The 19299-nt window shown below is 35.9% G+C and overlaps 1 protein-coding gene across 3 annotated transcripts in view; it reads right to left on the reverse strand.

The window, feature by feature from the left end:
- BCKDHB (branched chain keto acid dehydrogenase E1 subunit beta) overlaps nt 1–19299 on the reverse strand; it is a 202955-nt gene that overhangs the window by 126636 nt on the left and 57020 nt on the right. For 2 of the 3 annotated variants that reach the window (XM_015074001.3, XM_015074000.3), the window contains exons 7-8: nt 12106–12203; nt 9957–10067 (exon numbers count right to left, since the gene is read on the reverse strand). In XM_015074001.3, coding sequence (XP_014929487.1) covers nt 9957–10067; nt 12106–12203 — 209 coding nt within the window. Of the gene's footprint in view, nt 1–5793; nt 5999–6851; nt 6937–9956; nt 10068–12105; nt 12204–19299 lie in introns of those variants that run through there. The other variant, XR_003419503.2, reaches the window with a different exon arrangement.

Here is a 19299-nt window from a genome sequence, read left to right on the forward strand (position 1 = left end):
CAATGTACAAGTCTCAGTTATAAAGTCTGGTCATCTGGATCCCATGCACAGCTGGTGATGATATGACAGCAAAAGATAAAAGAACACTTAAATTTAAAAAGGCTTAAAACCATGAAATTAAGCACAGAAATATATCCATGAAGTAAACAACCATATACCTTAATAAATGTAAATGTCTTAACACAGTGTAACAACTCATGTTTGTTTGGACTAAATTATTTTCAAAAGATGAAATTATATACATTATGTTTTCCTTGAGAAAGTATAAGCAAAAAGGTTTTGAAAATATTGACATGCAAAAGGTTAAGTAGTTTTGAAAGCTGCTACACAGAAATAGTGACTCTCATCTATGCAGAAAATTATAAGAATACATTTCTCAGAAATTACAGATAACTGAGGTTAAGTATAGTCAATTTCACTTTGATTTTTAGAATAAATTTGTCCTATTGTAATGAGAATTCAAATGATAATTTGTATATACCATTATGAAAAATGGACAACAGTCAAGAAAAGTAAAACATTAAAACTAAGGTCAAACTAAAACTTAAAAATAAACGCTTCAGCTTAAAATAAAAATTTTTAAGTTTATGTATTTATTTTGAGAGATAGTGTGCACATGCTCATGAGCCGGGGAGGGGCAGAGAGAGAGGAAGAAAATCCCAAGCAGGCTCAGCACAGGTCAGCCCAGAGCCCGACACAGGCTTTGAACTCACGAACTGTGAGATCATGACCTGAGCCTAAATCAAGAGTCAGTCACTTAACCGACTGAGCCACTGAAGCACCCTGACATAGATTTATTCATAAAGCAATATTTTAGAGTTACTTTTTACGCAATTATATAAGCAACAAAAATAAGAAAAAGTACCAAAATCAAAACATTTCAATAGTAAACAGTTTTCATAGCATATTATCAAACTTTCTTTTGCTGATACTCGTATTAATTCCACAGCAAATATCTACTGAACACCAAACCTATGCCAGGCATTTTTTCAGGTACTGAGAATTCAACAGTGACCCAGCAGACAAAAGCCCCTACCCTCACAGAACTTACCTGCTAATGGGGGAAGAAAATAGACAGTATAAATAATAAAGTTACATAATAGGTTAGATCATTTAATCTCTCTAGAAAAAAAAAAAGGAAGAAGGGGTAAAAGGGAGTCTTGGTAAAAGGGATGGGATCTAATATTAAGTAAGCAGGTCAAAGAAGGCTTGAATGAGAAAATGGTATTTGAGTGGTGACCTAACACATTGGCTTGGCTGAGAGTCCATGAAGAGCATTTCCTGAAGGGGGGATGGATGATGGGATGTGGAATGTGGTGAGACGAAGTAAAACCCTGTAGACTTTGCTAAGAAACTTGACCTTTCCACTAAATTTAATGGGAAACTACTGAGGCCATTTGAGACTAGAAGGGAAATGATGTGACTCACATTTGAAAGCATCAGTTCTGCCTTGGGCAAGTAAAGTGCAGAAGCAAGACTTGTTTGAGGCTATGGCCAAAACCCAGGTGAGAAATGCTCACAGTGTGGACCAGGATCAAGGGTAACAGCATCAGAGGTGATGGTCAGATTTCTGGACATATGGTGTAAACAAGGCAGCAGGATCTGCTTTGGAATTGAATGTAGGCAGGCAAAACATGAAAGGGAGAGGAATAAAAAAAAAGGCTCCAAGGAGTAAAGGCAAACCCTTATTTATTTAAATAATTAGCAGAATTTAATCTTCAACTAAAGTAATGCATGTCAAAGCTCTGTGTCAGAGCTCTTCTCTTCTCCATAAACATATGGAAATCACCCACACCTTATAAATTGTCATTTTTCTTTTCTTTTTTGCACTGTTATGTAGTTGATTCTATGTTGAATGACAATATTATTCTTGAATCCTGAGTTTCTTTCAAAGACTGTCATCAAGTGCTTATTATCCATAGGCAGCGTCTCTGAATTTCTACACATTAAAAGCAACAGCAACAACAACAACAACAAACTTCATTTCAAGCTGGACAGCACCTCACACCTAACTCTATGCCTGGCCATTGTTTGTTTGTTTGTTTTTAACTTGTAGCTCGCTTTTTAACTCACTTTGAATATGGTCTGTATCTCAGCAGGAAAGTCCACTCAAGCCCTCAACACTTAATCATGGTTCTTATACCTGGGGAGCTTGGGAAGAACAGCTCTACTTAGGGGTATGGGTTTCTGGCTGAATAACGGAAAAAACTCCTCCTGGTCAGAGCACACCAAAGCTCTAAGTCTATAAAAAGCTAACCAATGGCAGCACAGCAGTCCATCTTCACTCCAGTACAACGCGGTAACTACTATAACCTTGTAACATATCTTGACTTACGGTATGTGCGTCGGTTGCTTGCATCTTCTCTAATTTCTCTGAATAATATTTTGTGATTTTCTGTGTAAAGCTGTTACATATGCATCACTCAATTTCTCCCTAGATGTTTGATTCTTTGATATTTTTGCAAAATGTTTTCAATTTATTTTCTATTTGTTGCTGGTACATAAAAATACAATTATTGTATATTGACCTTGTTTCCAGGGGTGTTGGTACACTTAATTCTAATAATTTGCCTACTGATTCTTGTAGATCTTCCTACATACAAATCACATTATCTATGAATACTAAGTTTTACTTCTTCTTCCCAATCCATATGATCTTTGTATCTCTTGCGTTTATCTATGGGCATCCTTGTTGCATTCCTGGATCTCAATGGGAAAGTGGTCAAAATTTCACTAGGAAATATAATTTTCGCTGCAGGCTTTTTATAGCTCTTCATAGCTACAAGATAAAATTACCCTTTATCATATTAATAGAATTCCATTCTATTTCTAGGCTACTAAGAAATTTTCATTATGAACGGATATTGACTTTTAACAAATGTTTTTCTGTATTATGAAGATCATCAGGATTGTTTTTCCCATTTTCTGTTCATGTGGGAAATTGCATCAACCACTGTGTGAATGTTTATGAATGTCAAACACCCTTTGAATACTTGAAATAAACCCTCAGCTTTGTCTCTTGATATATGGCTGGATTTGACTTTCCAATATTTTGTTTCAGATTTTTACATCTACATTCTTAAGAAAAAATTGTCTATTATTTTGCTTTATATACTGTCAGAAACAGGTTTGATATGAATATTAAGCCAGCCTTATAAAAAGAATGTGGAAGTTTTTCCTCTTGTTCTATTTTCTGTAAGAATTTGTATAAGAATTGTGTTTTAAAGAATTCACCAGTAAAGCCCTATGAGTCTAGGGTTTTCCTTATATAAGCATTAATAAAAATGGATTAAATTTCTTTGATATATGACTATTGAGATTACCTAATTATTATTTTGAAAACATTATATTTTTGCAGGAGTCTGTCCATTTCACCCAAACTTATTTGTAAAATTATTCATGATATCCTCTCAATATCTTTCTATTGTCTGTATTCTCTGCTTCTTCATACCTGATATTTGTCATTTGTTTTTGTCCTATTTTTTTCATTAGTCTTCCTAAAGGTTTATCAAGTACATTAATCTATTCAAAGATCTAAATTTTACTTTATTAAGCTTCTCTATTGTACATTTTCTGTTTTACTGATTTCTACTTTTTATCACTACATTTATTCCATTTTCTCTAGGTTTGATTACCTTTCTGGAATGGAAATTCAGATCATTAATTTTTTTGTTCTTATTCCTGTTTTCTAAATATATGTATTTGCACAGTCATACTGTTCTGTCTGAGCATGGCTTTAGCTGAATCTTGAAATTGTTGATATGTAATAACTTCATAACACTTCAGTTCAGTATTTTTCTAATTTCTATTGCAGTTTACAACCCATGATTTAAACATAAATTATTTAATTTGTAAAAAGTTGAGGCTTTTCTGGTATTTTTTATTTCAATTTCTAACTGAATTCCACTGTTCAAACATACTCTAAATGACTTCAAACTTCAGAGGTTTAGCATTGTATGTTTATGTCCTAGCATTTGGTTGGTTTTGATAAATGTTCCATATTCAATCGAACTAGGCATATTGTGGTGATCATTTCATAAGGTATATGAATATTGAATCACTATGTTGTACACCAGAAACTAATACTATATGTCAATTATTCTTCAGTGGAAAAAAGAATTATTCCTTATATAGTTGAGTACACAATTAAGACAAGTTTAACTCTTCAGATCTTCTATATACTTACTGATATTATCTGCTTGTTTGATCAGTTTTTTAAGAAGGGTGTCAAAGTCTCCCACTATGATTGTGGATATGTCTACATCTCCTTTTAGTGTTGTGTTTTCTTTTGCTTTATGTATTTTGAAACTATGCTGTTGAGGACATAATAGATTTAAGATTGTGACATCTTCAAGGTAGATTGATTCCTTTAGCGTTATGAAATGTTCTTTATTTCTAGTAACACATCTTGCCTTAAAAGCTTTATCTGAAATTTGTATGGCTATACCAGCGGTCTTTTTTCCATCCCTTTCAAACTTTCTGTGTCCTTATATTTAAAGTATCTCTCTTAAGCTACACATTGGTGTTATTGATTGATTGATTGATTTTTTTAAAGAGAGCGAATGAGTGGGGGAGAAGGGCAGAGGGAAAGAGAGAATGTCAAGCAGGCTCCATGCTCAGCACAGAGCCTGACACGGAGCTTGATCCCACCAACCTAGGATCATGACCCAAACCAAAATCAAGAGTTGGACGTTCAACTGACTGAGCCACCTTGATGCCCTATATTGGTGTTATTTTTTAATGAGGTTTTTAATGAAGGCTTTTATTAGATTTAATCCATTTGTGTTTACTTACTTACATACTTGGGTTTATATCTATCCTCTGTTTTCTATGGACACACCTCTTTTGCTTTTTAGGTTTTTGGGTTTTTTTTTTAATATATATTTTCCTTTCTTTTAGTTTAACCAAATATTTCTATTAATCTATAGCTCCCTTTTTAATTTGCTGGAAATACACTTTCAATATTATTTCAGTTGTTAATCCAGAGGTTACAACATGCATCCCTAACTTAATGTAATCTGATAAAAATTTTACATTTAATAATCCTAGAACAATGGAATATTTTAACTTCATGTAAGCCCCATTCTCACGGTCTTCGAGGATCATTTTCCTTCTGCCTAAAGAACTCCCTTGTAGTATTTCTTCTAGTGAAAATGTGCTGGTGATTAATTCTCTCAATTTATATTTGTCTAAAGTATTTTTTACTTCATTTTAATTTTAAGAGTATATTTTCACTGGGTATAGAATGTTAGGTTGGCATCCTCAGCAAGTTAAGATGTCATCCCATTGTGTACATGAGTGTGGGTTTTTTTTTTAATACATCGTTAGAGGTTCACAGATCCTCTTGACTATAATGATGTCCTGAAAGTTTCATGAGAAATACCTCTTATATTGTTTCTGACCAATTCATTCTCTCTTTTCCTTCTGGAATTCAAATCATATATGGGACAGATCCTTTGACCAGATCCCCAATGTGTTTTATGCTCCCTTCTGTTTTAGTCTATTTTATTTTCCCCCAATCAATCAAACTGTGCTTGAGTTTAAACATTTTCTATATACTTGCCTTCTAGTTCATTAATACTATCATGTTCTAAGTCCAATAACTTTATAAACGCATCCACTGAGTTCTTATTGACAAATATTTCTTTGGTTCTAAAATGTTCTCTCTCTCTCTCTCTCTCTCTCTCCCTCTCTCTCTCTCTCTCTCACACACACACACACACACACACACACACACACACACACACACAACCAACCCTCTAGGATTATTCTCCACACTCTTACCTCTTTTGTTCCTTTTCTTCCTCTATGTTCCTAAACATAAATAAGTCCTTGTCTGCTAACTCCAGTATCTGGATCACCTGTGTTTCTGCTTTCTATTGTTTGTGTTTTTTCTTGGTTTTGAATCAAATGGTCCTGTCTCTTCATATACTTAGTAATTTTTTATTGAATGCAGATTCATAGAGGTTCCAGATGATGGGAGGACTGTTTCCTCATTCTGCTGGGCAGACAGAGCATAAGGTAAGTTACATTAATCCAGGAAAGGAACTGAGAGGGGGTGAGACTGTGCTGTGGACTGTGCTGTGGACTGGTTTGATTCATATCCTAAGACCTGACTCCACAGCTTTCAACTGAGAGTATGATTGGTCTTTGACACTTTAGTCTCCAGTGATGGCTTGGCCTTTTAGCTATTTATTTTCTGCTTAGTGCCCACCATACACAGGTTTAAAATTTGGCAAATATCTTTAATGGAAGACTAACTGTGTATTTAACACATACACACACAATCCCACCAAGTTTCCCATTCTGTCATTGCAACCCAATCAAATATGGAGTCTATACACCTGGATTCTCAATTTCTAGTTGAAACTTACTTGGCAGGTGCCCCCAAGTAAAAAGAGTCCATTTGCCACTCACTTCAGGGCCTTCAACTCTCCTCACTGATGTTCTCCCCCACCCCACTCATACCCCAAATCCTCGGGGTAGGTCTTGGTCTCCTAGGCAACTCAAAACTCAGGAATTTTTATTCTGCTTTTTAGAGGTTTCCAGCTTAGCCCTTTAATATCAGGTTCAGAATTAAATAAATGAACTACGGTTCTTAGATCTACTCAGGTCTCCAATTTTGTAGCTCCCCTGAGCAACATTCAAAAACTCTGCTGCTTTCTGTCCCCAAGCAATTTTGCAAAATTACAACTTCCAAACAATGCTTCAAGGCTTAAGCAAAAAGTAGGACTATGTTTTTAAAAATGCAGTTAAATTCAGACTTCATTAACCAATTCCTCAACTGTCCCAGAGTCATTTTACTATGCTTAGTGTGCTAATGTGTATTTTCAATAAGGATTTTTTTTTACCTTTAATAGGCTTTTCTTGATTAGGTTTTCCAAAAAGATGCATTTTGGTGCTGAGCTTAACATGTCATGAACAGAGTTGAGGGATCTGATTTTATCATAAGACAAAAAAAAAAAAAAAAAACAAGATAAAACACAGCACTAACTGAAAGAGATAATAAACATAAATTTTGATTACTATGGAATTCATAAAGAAAAACTTAACTCTAGTTAAACAACAACAATGAAAGCCTCACTTTTAATGAGGTTTAGCTAGAGGGCCCTCTTGTTAAAGTTATCTCCAAATCCTAGAAAGATGCCAAGTATCAAAACTTTCCTTTGATACATGAAAGGAAAAAACAAGATCACCATGACCAGCAGGGAAGAGAGTCAAAGAACCCAAAGTAATCAAGATATGACAAGCTGGCTTTCACTGTCATAACTGGAGGGTCATCAACCAGACAATGGCAAGATGAAAGCACCCGAACACAAGACTACAGTGAGGATGCTGGCGACTCAGAGGTTTGATGCATCACCTTCTCATTGCAGCAGCGGTCTCTAGTCTCCTCTTTCATCTTTCCCAATAGTAAAGAGCCCTAAGGAAGTAGGACCTACATTCCAGGACCATACAAAGGTGCAACCAGTAGATTTAATAAAAGGAGGAGGGGGAGTTCCACACAAGCAAATGATGTAGAGAGAAATATAAACAAATAATTTCCCCCTTCTTTTTCCTCTCTCTTCATTACCTTCCCAATTATCAGCTTGGAGTGTTGTTACATTTGTGTTTTACCATAAGCTGCTACAAACTCTGTTTGGACATATAAAAATGTAAATAAAGTTTAAAAGTACTTGTCCTACCCATATATCAGTACCCCCACTGTACCATAACAAAACATTATATTCCCATACAAAAGCACCTTTCACTTTATGAATATAAACTCCAAGAATAAGTGGGGGTACAGTTGCAAAAACAGAAGCCCATTCTAGGGCAAAGGCTATCAGTTCCAGCTTTCCATGATTTGGAACAGCTGGCTACTTAAAAGAAAACCCAGCATCTGACTCGATTTGAAAAAGCCTAAAGAAGCATTACTTTCATGCAGTTACGAATAATTCAACCTAAAATACTGCCCTTAATGATGGAAACTACAAATATAAAGACTTAGAATATTGTTGAAACCATTTGTAACCATGTCCAGTGTTTAGATGATGTCAAGTGAGTCCACGGAACATTTACTATAACAAATCTTAAATCTTTCATTAAATTATAAAACAATCTTTACCTAAATATAACCTATGTTGTACTTTCACATCAGTAGTAGTTGCAGATTTTTTTTCACGTGACTAACCTAAGAAACAGCCTATAAAAGCCAGGAGAATGCTAAACTTCTTTAAAAATAATAAATGTTTGGGAATGCAAGCTGGTGCAGCCACTCTGGAAAACAGTATGGAGGTTACTCAAAAAACTAAAAATAGAACTACCCTACAACCCAGCAATTGTACTACTAGGCATTTATCCATAGGATACAGGTGTGCTGTTTCAAAGGGACCCATGCACCCCATGTTTATAGCAGCACTATCAACAATAGCCAAAGTATGGAAAGAGCCCGAATGTCCATCAATGGATGAATGGATAAAGATGTGGTGTGTATATATATATATATATATATATATATATATATATATACACACACACACACACACACACCACACACAATGGAGTATTAGTCGGCAATCAAAAAGAATGAAATCTTGCCATTTGCAACTACGTGGATGGAACTGGAGGGTATTATGCTAAGTGAAATCAGTCAGTCAGAGAAAGACAAATATCATATGACTTCACTCATATGATGACTTTAAGATACAAAACAGATGAACTAAGGGAAGGGAAGTAAAAATAATGTAAAAAGAGGGAGGCGGACAAAACAGAAGAGACACATAAATATGGAGAACAAACTGAGGGTTGCTGGAGGGGTTGTGGGGAGGGATGGGCTAAATAGGTAAGGGGCATTAAGGAATCTACTCCTGAAATCATTGTTTCACTATATGCTAACTAATTTGAATATAAATTTTAAAAAATAAAAAATAAAATTAAAAAAAAGTGTTTTTTGTTTCCTAGAAAATAATCTTCTAGGAACTTGTCTTACTTAATTTTATATGTCTATTAGAACACTCGCTAATGTAGGTACTCAATAAATGCTGTGAAATAAATTGGTAAAAAAAAAAAAAATCAAGATAAGTAAACCAGCCTCTGCAGAATTAAATTTCTGGCTTAACTTTTAATACTTTATTGTCATTTCCCTCCTTCTTTGTCTTATACATATATTCTAAGAATACTTCTAATAATAAAAAATTTTAATATTCCTTAAAAAAATAAGTGTAAAATACCCTCAGTCTTATGACTCACTTGTTATAACAGTAAATCAAGGAAAAGTAATATATGCAACATTACCTAAACTTTAGTAGATACTATCATCACATAAAAAAAGGGCTTAATTTTCCTTACATACCACAGTGGGAATGTTTACCTGTACGTTAATATGAAAGATATCAGTTATAGCCAAGTAAACGGGAACCGAACTGTATTCTTGAGAAGGGACTACCAAGCGGTTGCTTAGACAGAAAACTAAGAGCAGCCAGAATCCCACAACATAACATTTAAACTGTGATTCACGGTATTACGACCGTGCAAAGAGGGGTTTTTCTGGTTTGGTTTTGTTTTGAACATAATCCATCTCCATCTCTTTTGGAGAGGAGACAATGAAAATTTAGCCAAACCATTTAGCAGACTATATTAAACTATGCTTATCAAATCCTAAGTAGTTCAAGTGATAAATAGTTAAAAACACAGGTGACTTCCAACATACCTGAAATGCTCCTATTTGCACTACTCCAGTTTTGCAATATTTTAAACAGAGAACTATGGAAGGGAAAAACTGTCAAGTGATTGGTTTCCTTGAGCATTAAACTGATTATACACCACATGCTTCTGTCATGGTGTAAATTTTTAAAGTTTTCAATCAGGTGAAAGTGCTCATGAAGCTCAAAATTTCAAAACAATTCTTTGCAAACTGCCAGTAAATATTCCCCAAGAGTTTAAGGAAATGACACTCTATCAAACTATGTTCATACCTTGCAAACTGTATCCATGTCCCAAGGTAGTATGGTCTTCAGATCAATGACTTCACAAGACACTCCAAGCTTTTCTTGAGCCATGGAAGCCACCTCTCGCATGACATGAACCTGAAATAAAAACAGCAGAGAATAACTACAGAGATTGAGACCTGAAAAACTAACTGAATTCTGATATCATTAATAGAAATTGTTTAAAGTCAGAGAAACTGATTTTCATGAAGAATTAAATGTCTTAGACATGTGGAACCCCATATTCTACCAAAATAATCAAACACAGATATCTAGAAAACGGTTGGAAAGATGTTCTCAAAGAAAAGGAGAGCAGTCATTGATAGAGACATTGATTCTAAAGATATCAGCATACAGAAGGTAAAGTCACAGGAGTAGGTTGAGTTTCTAGAGAGGGCATGAGGAAGGAGAAGCAAAGGGAAGACTGTGGAACCCTGTAGATGACCAACATTTAAGGGGAAAATGGAGAAGGAGGAGCTCACTTTAAAAAAAGAAAGAAAGAAAGAAAGAAAACAACAACAACAACAACAACAAAAAACCCGAAGAAAACTCAGGAGACAATATCTCCCAGAAACTAAAGAAGAAAGTGTTTCATAAAAACAGCAGCCAGTATCATACACCATAGCAATATGGGATAAGGGTTGGATTTAATCATTAGAAAATTAGGAATGTTAGCAGAAATAATTGTAGTAAATTAGTGGGAACAGAACTCATAGGTACAAGAACATAAGGAAGTTAAGGAATTAAATATAGGTAGTAGAAAATGGTTGTTCAAGTTTAGTGATAAAAGAAAGGAGGAGATGTACTGGTATTTAAGGGAAAAGCAGGGTAGAGAAAAGGTATTTTTTAGATAGAGAAGAAATATACACCTTTTTAAATTTTTTGCAATGTTTACTTATTTTTGAGACAGAGAGAGACAGAGCACAAGCAGGGGAGGAAGGGCAGAAAGAGAGGGAGACACAGAATCCAAAGCAGGCTCCAGGTTCCGAGCTGTCAGCACAGAGCCCGATGCAGGGGCTTGAACTCATGAACTGTGAGATCATGACCTGAGCCGAAGTTGGACGCTTAACCGACTGAGCCACCCAGGCGCCCCTAAGAAATATACACCTTGTTAATAAAAGGGACGTGGAAAGAAGAAACTGAAGATGCAAAAGAGAGAAGGGACTAGCTGGTAAGTTACAGACCTGGAGAAGGTAAAAGAGAATATAATCTGAAAGATTTGTAGAGGTAGGTATAAAAACCAGACACCTCTTCTTTTGAGTACAAAGAGAAAGAAGAAAGGAGTGGCAGCAGACATGGAAGGTATGAGGAAAAAGCAATTTATAGGACATAGTATCCAATACACTAACTTCCCTATTACAAAGAGAGGCATGGATGCATGCTGTGTGAAAGGGATACAGATACAAGATTTTCCCACTGGAGGTAAGAAACCAGGAGGACTGGCTCTCCAAGCCAAACATCAAGTGGAGAGGAGAGCAGGAGGTTGTGGTATTACAAATGATTTCTATTATTTTCGTTATTTAACATTGCACCAAATTTTCTAAAAATAAGTATTTCCTTTACACAGAAGAAAGAAAAATGGACCATTTCTTTAAAAGAAGGAGAGAGAAAAGTCAAAGATAGAAGTCTATGGCCAGAGGAGCAAAGAGTCCCGAGTTTCAAAGTCTGGAGGCAGGGCCGCATGACAAGCACTGGGAAAATGGAGACAGATCAGAATTGAGGCTCGCTGGAACAGAGGAAGGTATAGAACTCGGATGCTGGATCACTAGATGTCCCATGTGGCCAGCTACATAATCACATGAGATGGCAGCAGATGTGATGTAAAAGACACCAGGTCAAGTGCAGAAGCTAGAGTGAGTGATGTATAATGTGTGCCTCAAAAGAAACAGTTTTGAATGAATCCATTTGCATAAACTCAACAGATTTTAATGGTTTTACCACATTCATATATATTTTAATATAACTGAATAGGCACCTCACTTTCAACCAGAAATCAATACCAAATACAGATGTAGCACAAGCAAGACTAAAATTTGAGACAGAAGAAAAACACTTTAAATTTTTATAGTATCGGGATTAAAAATGAGAGCTTCCAAGCACAATATGGACATTATTGGTTCTTATAAATGTTACTGACCTGAGTGCCCCAGGCAACTAGAGTAACATCACTCCCTTCCTGTATGACTTCAGCCTGGGACAGGGGGATGTGGTATGGTTCTACAGGAACCTGTTCAACTGAATATGTAATGGGGGAAAAAAATAAAAAGTTATTTTTTTTTCATGTGGCACTTGTGCATAAGAGAATATAAGAATTTCATTTTGGCAAAGCTTTATTTTACTCTTCCCCCAAATTCCCTAAGTTATTTAAAACAGAAATAGCATTTATTATATGGCTCCATGACATCACTACACATATGAAAAAGTACAATGTAAATGTATAAAATATATCAGCTATCCTGTAACAGAAGAAGGACTTTGGATAAAAACTAATCAAATCTTACTTAAAGTTAGGGCTTTGGTCAACAATGTGTCAATATATGTGTCAACTGTAATAAATATGCCATACTAATAGGAGACGTTAATAATACAGAAAACTACATGTGGTGTATATGGGAACTCTCCTGTACTATCTCCACACCTTTTCTGTAAATCTAAAACCATTCTAAAAAAAAATGTTAACATGTCTGCTAAAACTTGATCAGACTGAAATAAGTTCTCAGACAAGTTTTCTATCAAGAAGCAAATTTATGGGGGTTTGAAAAATGAAACATACATAGTAGGGCCAAATATTTAAGCATATTTTATTTTTGCGCCTTACATCTATGAACACTTCATCCATTATGGCGGCCGACAACACCCTAATTTTCAGAGCTGAATCCTGTAGATCTCGAAGAGATATGCTAAAGCAGCTCTACCGGGCTAAAGGAAGCATAAGCCACTGGTATCCCAGAGAAAACTATTTCATGATTATTTCTGCCCAACCGAACACAAGCAATATAGAGTTGACTGAATTCAAGAGGAAATCATGAGGTGAATTTTTAAATGAAATTGAGTAGGAAGTTGATGGAATTGCCCCGTTAGGCTAGGAAGCCGTCTTGAATTCCATGTGAGAGCAGTGAAACAGCAGAAGTGGTAGGGAAAAATAGTTCCCTTTTGTTGACTTTCCCCATAATCTTTCATCATTGTTGTTTTAATCTTTTTTTTTTTTTTAATCAAAGAGCAAAGAAGAGTAAAAAAAAAAAAAAGGTTCCCTCTGAGCCCCAGTTAGTTCTTCCAACTCCACTGCCCAGAAGTAATCAATACCAACAACCTCCTGGGTGTCTGCAGGGGACAGCTTTCATTCTTTCTGTCATCCACGCTTCTTAATCCTCTTCCTAAATTGGGGAAATGCCCCATCTGATGAGGCAAGGCACTTTGTCCACTACAGAAGTAAGGTCCACATAGGCACTTTCCCAGCTTCCCTTGCAGCTAGGGCACAACATGTGGGCTCTGCCAATCAAAGGCAGACTCTGAAATGGAAGCTGATGACACAGAAGAGCAGCAAGTACCCAGAACTCATCCTAGAGTACAGGTAACAGTGGAGGCAGATCCAGCATTCAGATTCAGTGGTATCAATATTCAAGACTGCAGTTCCACATCCACCAATAGGTGCTGGGGCATCTTTGCAAAACCAGTTATGCGGTGGAATTTTGGGTATTGCTTTAGACATATGGCCTCTAAGCCTGGCTCTTAGGCACTGCAAAGATATCTCAGCTATCCATTATCCTTCAATAAATCTTTTCTGCTTTTATATTGGCCAGAGTTGATCTCGGCTTGAAAGTTAAGAACCACGACTGATTCAGTGTCTTTTCAGATATTTATAATAGTCAAGTATGCACACTTATCAACACATGTGAATCTTTTTTTCCACATATAGAATCACATTGTACACCCTGTTCAGAAGTCTTCTATCATCTCACTATTTTTTCACATGGCAACATATCTTGGCCATGTTTTCATGTCAAAAATATAGATTTTACTTATAAATGATTTTTAAAAAACTACCAAATTTAGGGGCTCTGTGCTGACAGCTCAGGGCCTGGATCCTGCTTCAGATTCTGTGTCTCCTCCTGTCTCTGCCCCTCCCCCACTTGTGCTCTGTCTCTCGCTGTCTATCAAAAATAAATAAATGTAAAAATAAATAAATAAATAAATACATACATACATACATACTATCAAATTTAATGGTACTATTCTCAGTGATGTGGAAAGTTTTTTCTTTTCTTTTTTTTATATTTCCAATCCAATAACATTTCTATAATCAATGCCAGAGAAAGAAATGAATATTTTTAAAATCACCAATACATTTAAACTATACACTAAAATCCACAAAACTACTCAAAGCAGATGACAATTAAGCTAACTAACAAACATGAGACACAAGCTGTGTTAGAAAACTCATAAGCAGGGACGCCTGGATGGCTCAGTTGGTTAAGCATCTAACTTTGGCTCACAGTTCGTGAGTTCAAGCCCCTGCATGGGGCTCTGTGCTGACAGCTTAGAGCCTGGAGCCTGCTTCAGATTCTGTGTCTACCCCTCTCTCTGCCTCTCCCCTGCTCATGCTCTGTCCATCTCTCTCAAAAATAAATAAACATTAAAAAATTTTTTTAAACTCATAAGAATTAAAAGCATTTCTTTAAAAGTTCTTGTGTAGCACACAAATTATGTTGAGCCAGATACTTCCATCCACACCAGGAGTAGGCAAGTCAATTTTTATAAACAATATTTTACTGGAATACAGCCACATCCATTCATTTATATATTATCTATCGCTGTTTTTAACCTACAACAGCAGAATTGAGTAGTTACAAAAGATAGCATGGCCTATTGGCTAAAATTCTTACTACCTCTTCCTTTATAGAAAAAGTTTGCCAACCTCAATTCTAAACAGTGCTTTCAGAGGTTAATTCCAGCCCATTTATTGACAGCTTAAATCCAGTATTTGATGGACAGATGAAACAACAGATATATGGCTGGATAAAGGAACACACAGAAGGAAGACAAACATTCAACTGGAGTAGTATATTCTACTTAGCAGTTCTCAGTTGCTAAACCAAAGTGATGGTAGTTTGCTGATGATATCCAGCAAACTTGTGAAAGGTAGCACCATAGGCTCTTTGTCATCATCAAGTAGTCTTTCCTAGGGCAGCAAGATCTGCATCAATAGACAAGGCTTGAAGCCAGTACACACACTGTCTTTTCAGTGAGTCAGTGGCTGTCATTCAAGAGTCCCGTCTTTCCCGCCTTTTATATCAGTTGCCAGCTGATTAGCAAATCCCTGGAACGCACAATTCTAATGGCTGGCACACTAAAAGAAGTGGGTTAGCATCTTGGCCCACTTCCTCTGAGAAATTGCCAGTGAGTGACTAACTGCTTCACTGTATTAAATAAATTACCCAGCAAAATAAGACCTCATTACTTTAACACTTAATTAAGGAATGAGATGGCAAACAAGGCATTGTTCTCCATCAACAAAATCGTGCAGGGAATTATATTCAAGAAGAGTCTCATATTAATAACAACCAAAATATCTACTGGAGTCACATAAATTTAATCCTGAGAGCAGGAGAATAAGAATACAATTTTAATATGTTTGTTTATTTAAACGTGGCACACAGGTCACTTAGAGGGTAAGCCGTAACTCATAAGTACCTTAGCTACCCCAATGTAAAAGATCCTTACTCCAAGAGAAGGTTATTATTACAAATAGCATTCTTGCATTCCTACCCCATGACTATGTGATTTTTGAAAGAGAACAGGTAAGAGGAGTTACAGGAGAAAACTTCAAGAACTGAAGAGCCCCTATACAGTCATATTACAGAATCCTGTTTTCATAGCAGTGGGACTAAATGAGACCATTCCATTTCACCAAATGTTGATTACATTCAAATCGTAGCACTAATGAATATTCCAGACAAACCCTTCAATATCAGATATATATTAACAAAAATGTGTGACCCAGAAAAATAAGAACTCTAAAACCAAAATTAAAAAATGCAGTTTTTTGCTCAAATATCAGATTTTTAAAACATACATTGTAAATTCCATATATACGTTTCCTTTGTAATTGCAAATGCACTTACAGTCACATTACATATATACTTACAGACTCATGGCATGAATTAGCTCATGCCCACCCCAATTTTTTTTCCTCATCCTCCTACTTTTTTCCTTCTAATTTTCTTGTAATTTGTTTTGTCATCTTAAACACATTTTTAAAATAAGGCTGTATATAAATGTATATACTATGTATTATATATCTTTATTCATTTAATAGTTATTGTATAGCCAATATATACAGGTATCACACAGCATACTGGAATATGAAATTAAAAGAGGCAGTCCCTGTCTTTGACAAGCACATACTCAACTGGGAGGTATAAAGATGGGAAGACACAATCAGCAAACAAAAACATGAGACAGTGGTAGGGATAAATTGTTCTAGGAATACAGAGGGAAGCAACAACCTGGTTGTAAGGATCAAAGAAGCGGTACCACCATGGAGGGCACAATTGACAGGGGTCTTGGAGATGATGGGAAAATACAGAGGGAATTCTATGTAGAAAGCAAAGATGTGTACAAAGAAATGGAGGTGTGAAGTTGTGTGTGTGTGTGTGTGTGTGTGTGTGTGTGCGCATCTACAAACACCAGTCAACACACATTTATGTGCTGTTTCAGCTAAAGGGGAAAGCTTTAAATTATATACCAAAGTCCCCAGGAAAACCTTTTCAATTCCTTCTGGCTTCATATATTAACAACACATGCAGAAAGTGTCTGCAAGAAATAATAACTCACTCTTAATGATGCAAGTTTCCCTGTGAGGCACAATATTACCATTACAGAGATAATAGGGTCATTTCTCTGCCCTGGCACTAATCTGCAGTAATGCTAGTTTCCTCACAAATGTGAAAGTCAGTAGGGCTTTATTCATGTTGCATTATACATGATGCAGTGATAAAACATAAATGTTCTTCTTAAAAAGAAATAGAGTATATTTCTAAAACGTTACTTCAATGCTGCCTGATTACTAACAACATATTGGAAATCTTCATACCTGAGAAAGTCTACCGAATTTGTCAGAATTTACAGTCTAATGGGAGAGGGTGGGAAAATTCACCCAACCAAGAACCCAATTCCCAACCCTGTCTGTGCATCTAACTAAATTGGTGATCTCTTACAAAGCATTGTAGTACTTTTATGCCCCAGTATCCCATCTGTAAACTGTGGAAAGCAGCATTTGTCTGTCGACCGTGTCATAAGGACAGAATGAGGACATATTAAGTTAATCACTGTGGTCATCCTTTCAGTTCTTAGGAAGAAGCCAGTTTTACATTTGAAATAATTCAATGCCATTGTTATAGTCATTAAAACTATAAACTTTTCATTCTAGGAACGGTTATTCTTACTACTATTATCATTTGCTGTATAAAACTGATATTTAACCATCAACCAGTATCTCTGTATTATAATTATTATTTTTCCAAATAATCTTTCAGGTGAGGCTACTAATTATGATCACACTTTTAACAGTTTTCACTTCCATACCAACAACTCCTCCTAACACTGATGTTAAAGATAAGAAAATACATGAACAAGAAAACTAAGTGAATTTTTTTGGTATAATTGTAGTAATTATAGTAATTACTATAGTAATTATAGTAATTGTAGTAATTACTTTTAAATTATTCCCCAATTTTCCCATCATCTCTTCACCTCAAAATACTGAAAATCTAAAGATTAACAGTCTATATGAGTAAGACCAAATCAATATACTGTTACCAATATTAGTCAATATGAGCTGTCCTAATAATAGTTGTCATAATATTACTATCTAATTAAAAGGCAAAATTAACTTTTAATAAAGAATAATTAAGTACTAAACTTTTCATACTATTTTAACCAGTGGTGATTATTGGGAGCATGTGTGGACAGCATAGACTGATACAGTGAGTCTCAATATCAAGGGAGTAAGCCAGAGAAGTCTCTTAGAAGGGACAGTGATTGAAGATCACAGTCACATGATAACATAGGTCTTCACACCATAAGCATGTCAAGGTCTTACGGAGAACTAGAGTAAAAGGATTGCAGAAAAGTGAGAAAGCAGATGAACTAGAGCAAATAGAGAAAACCACAAAAAAAGATAGATCCTGAAGAATGAATATAATCAGATGCACAAAAGCAAAAGGTTGGCATTCTAAGCAGTAGGGTAGTATATACAAATAACAGAAAAGTCAAAACAAGCAAGCTGAGAACACCATCATGTGTTATCACAACGTGATGCTCTGAGAAGGGCACAGCATCACTTCAGGGGTATCCTTGCCCAAATATCTACATAACCTGAACTTAATCATGAAGAAACATCAGACAAACTGGTTGAAGGACATTCTACCAAATGTGAAGGTCATAACTGACAAAAAAGACAAAGGAATGGTCTATCCCAAAACAAAGGAGACTAAGGAGACAACAATAAGTGGAGACTCTGGAGACGCCTGGGTGGCTCAGTCCCTTAAGCACCTGACTTTGACTCAGGTCATGTGATCTCACAAATAGTTAGATCTGCTCTGCGAGTGAGTTTAGAGCTGCACTGACAGTGCAGAGCCTGCTTTAGATTCTGGGGCTCAATCCTACAATGGTGAGATCATGACCTGAGCCAAAACCAAGAGTCATACACTCAACCAACTGAGCCGCCCAGGCACCCTGAAAACATAATCTTAATAAATTATTGCTGGGGCGCCTGGGTGGCTCAGATGTTTAAGCATCCCACTGGATTTTGGCTCAGGTCATGATCTCGTGGTTTGTGAGTCTGAGCCCCATGTTGGGCTCTGCACTGCCAGGGCAGAACCTGCTTAGGATTCTCTCTCTTCCTCTCTCTGCCCCTCCCCAACTCGTGCTTGCTCTCTTTCTCAAAATAAATAAATAAACACTTAAATAAATAAATAAATAAATAAATAAATAAATAAATAAATGTTATTTTCCCTGAAACCAATCAAGATTTAAATCTAGATTTCTCATTGACCTCTAGCAATTCACCCTCATTTTCTCAAATTAAATTTTTAGACATTAAATGGGCCTTATATTCAACAAAGCAAATATTCTTTAAACTCTCCACATACATATCACCCTTCGTTGGTCTCTGCGTGTTGTGCTGTGTGTCACTCCTTCATATCTTTCTTTTTCTTTCATATAAATCCCCTCATATCAAATTATGGATTAAAACTACCTAATTATGAAGGACTCCAGGCATACTTACACAGCCAGAAACTACGATTTGTAGTCTAGTGGCTTAAGTCAA

This window comes from Acinonyx jubatus, chromosome B2 (genome assembly GCF_027475565.1).
Source record: "Acinonyx jubatus isolate Ajub_Pintada_27869175 chromosome B2, VMU_Ajub_asm_v1.0, whole genome shotgun sequence".
NCBI classification, from domain to species: domain Eukaryota; kingdom Metazoa; phylum Chordata; class Mammalia; order Carnivora; family Felidae; genus Acinonyx; species Acinonyx jubatus.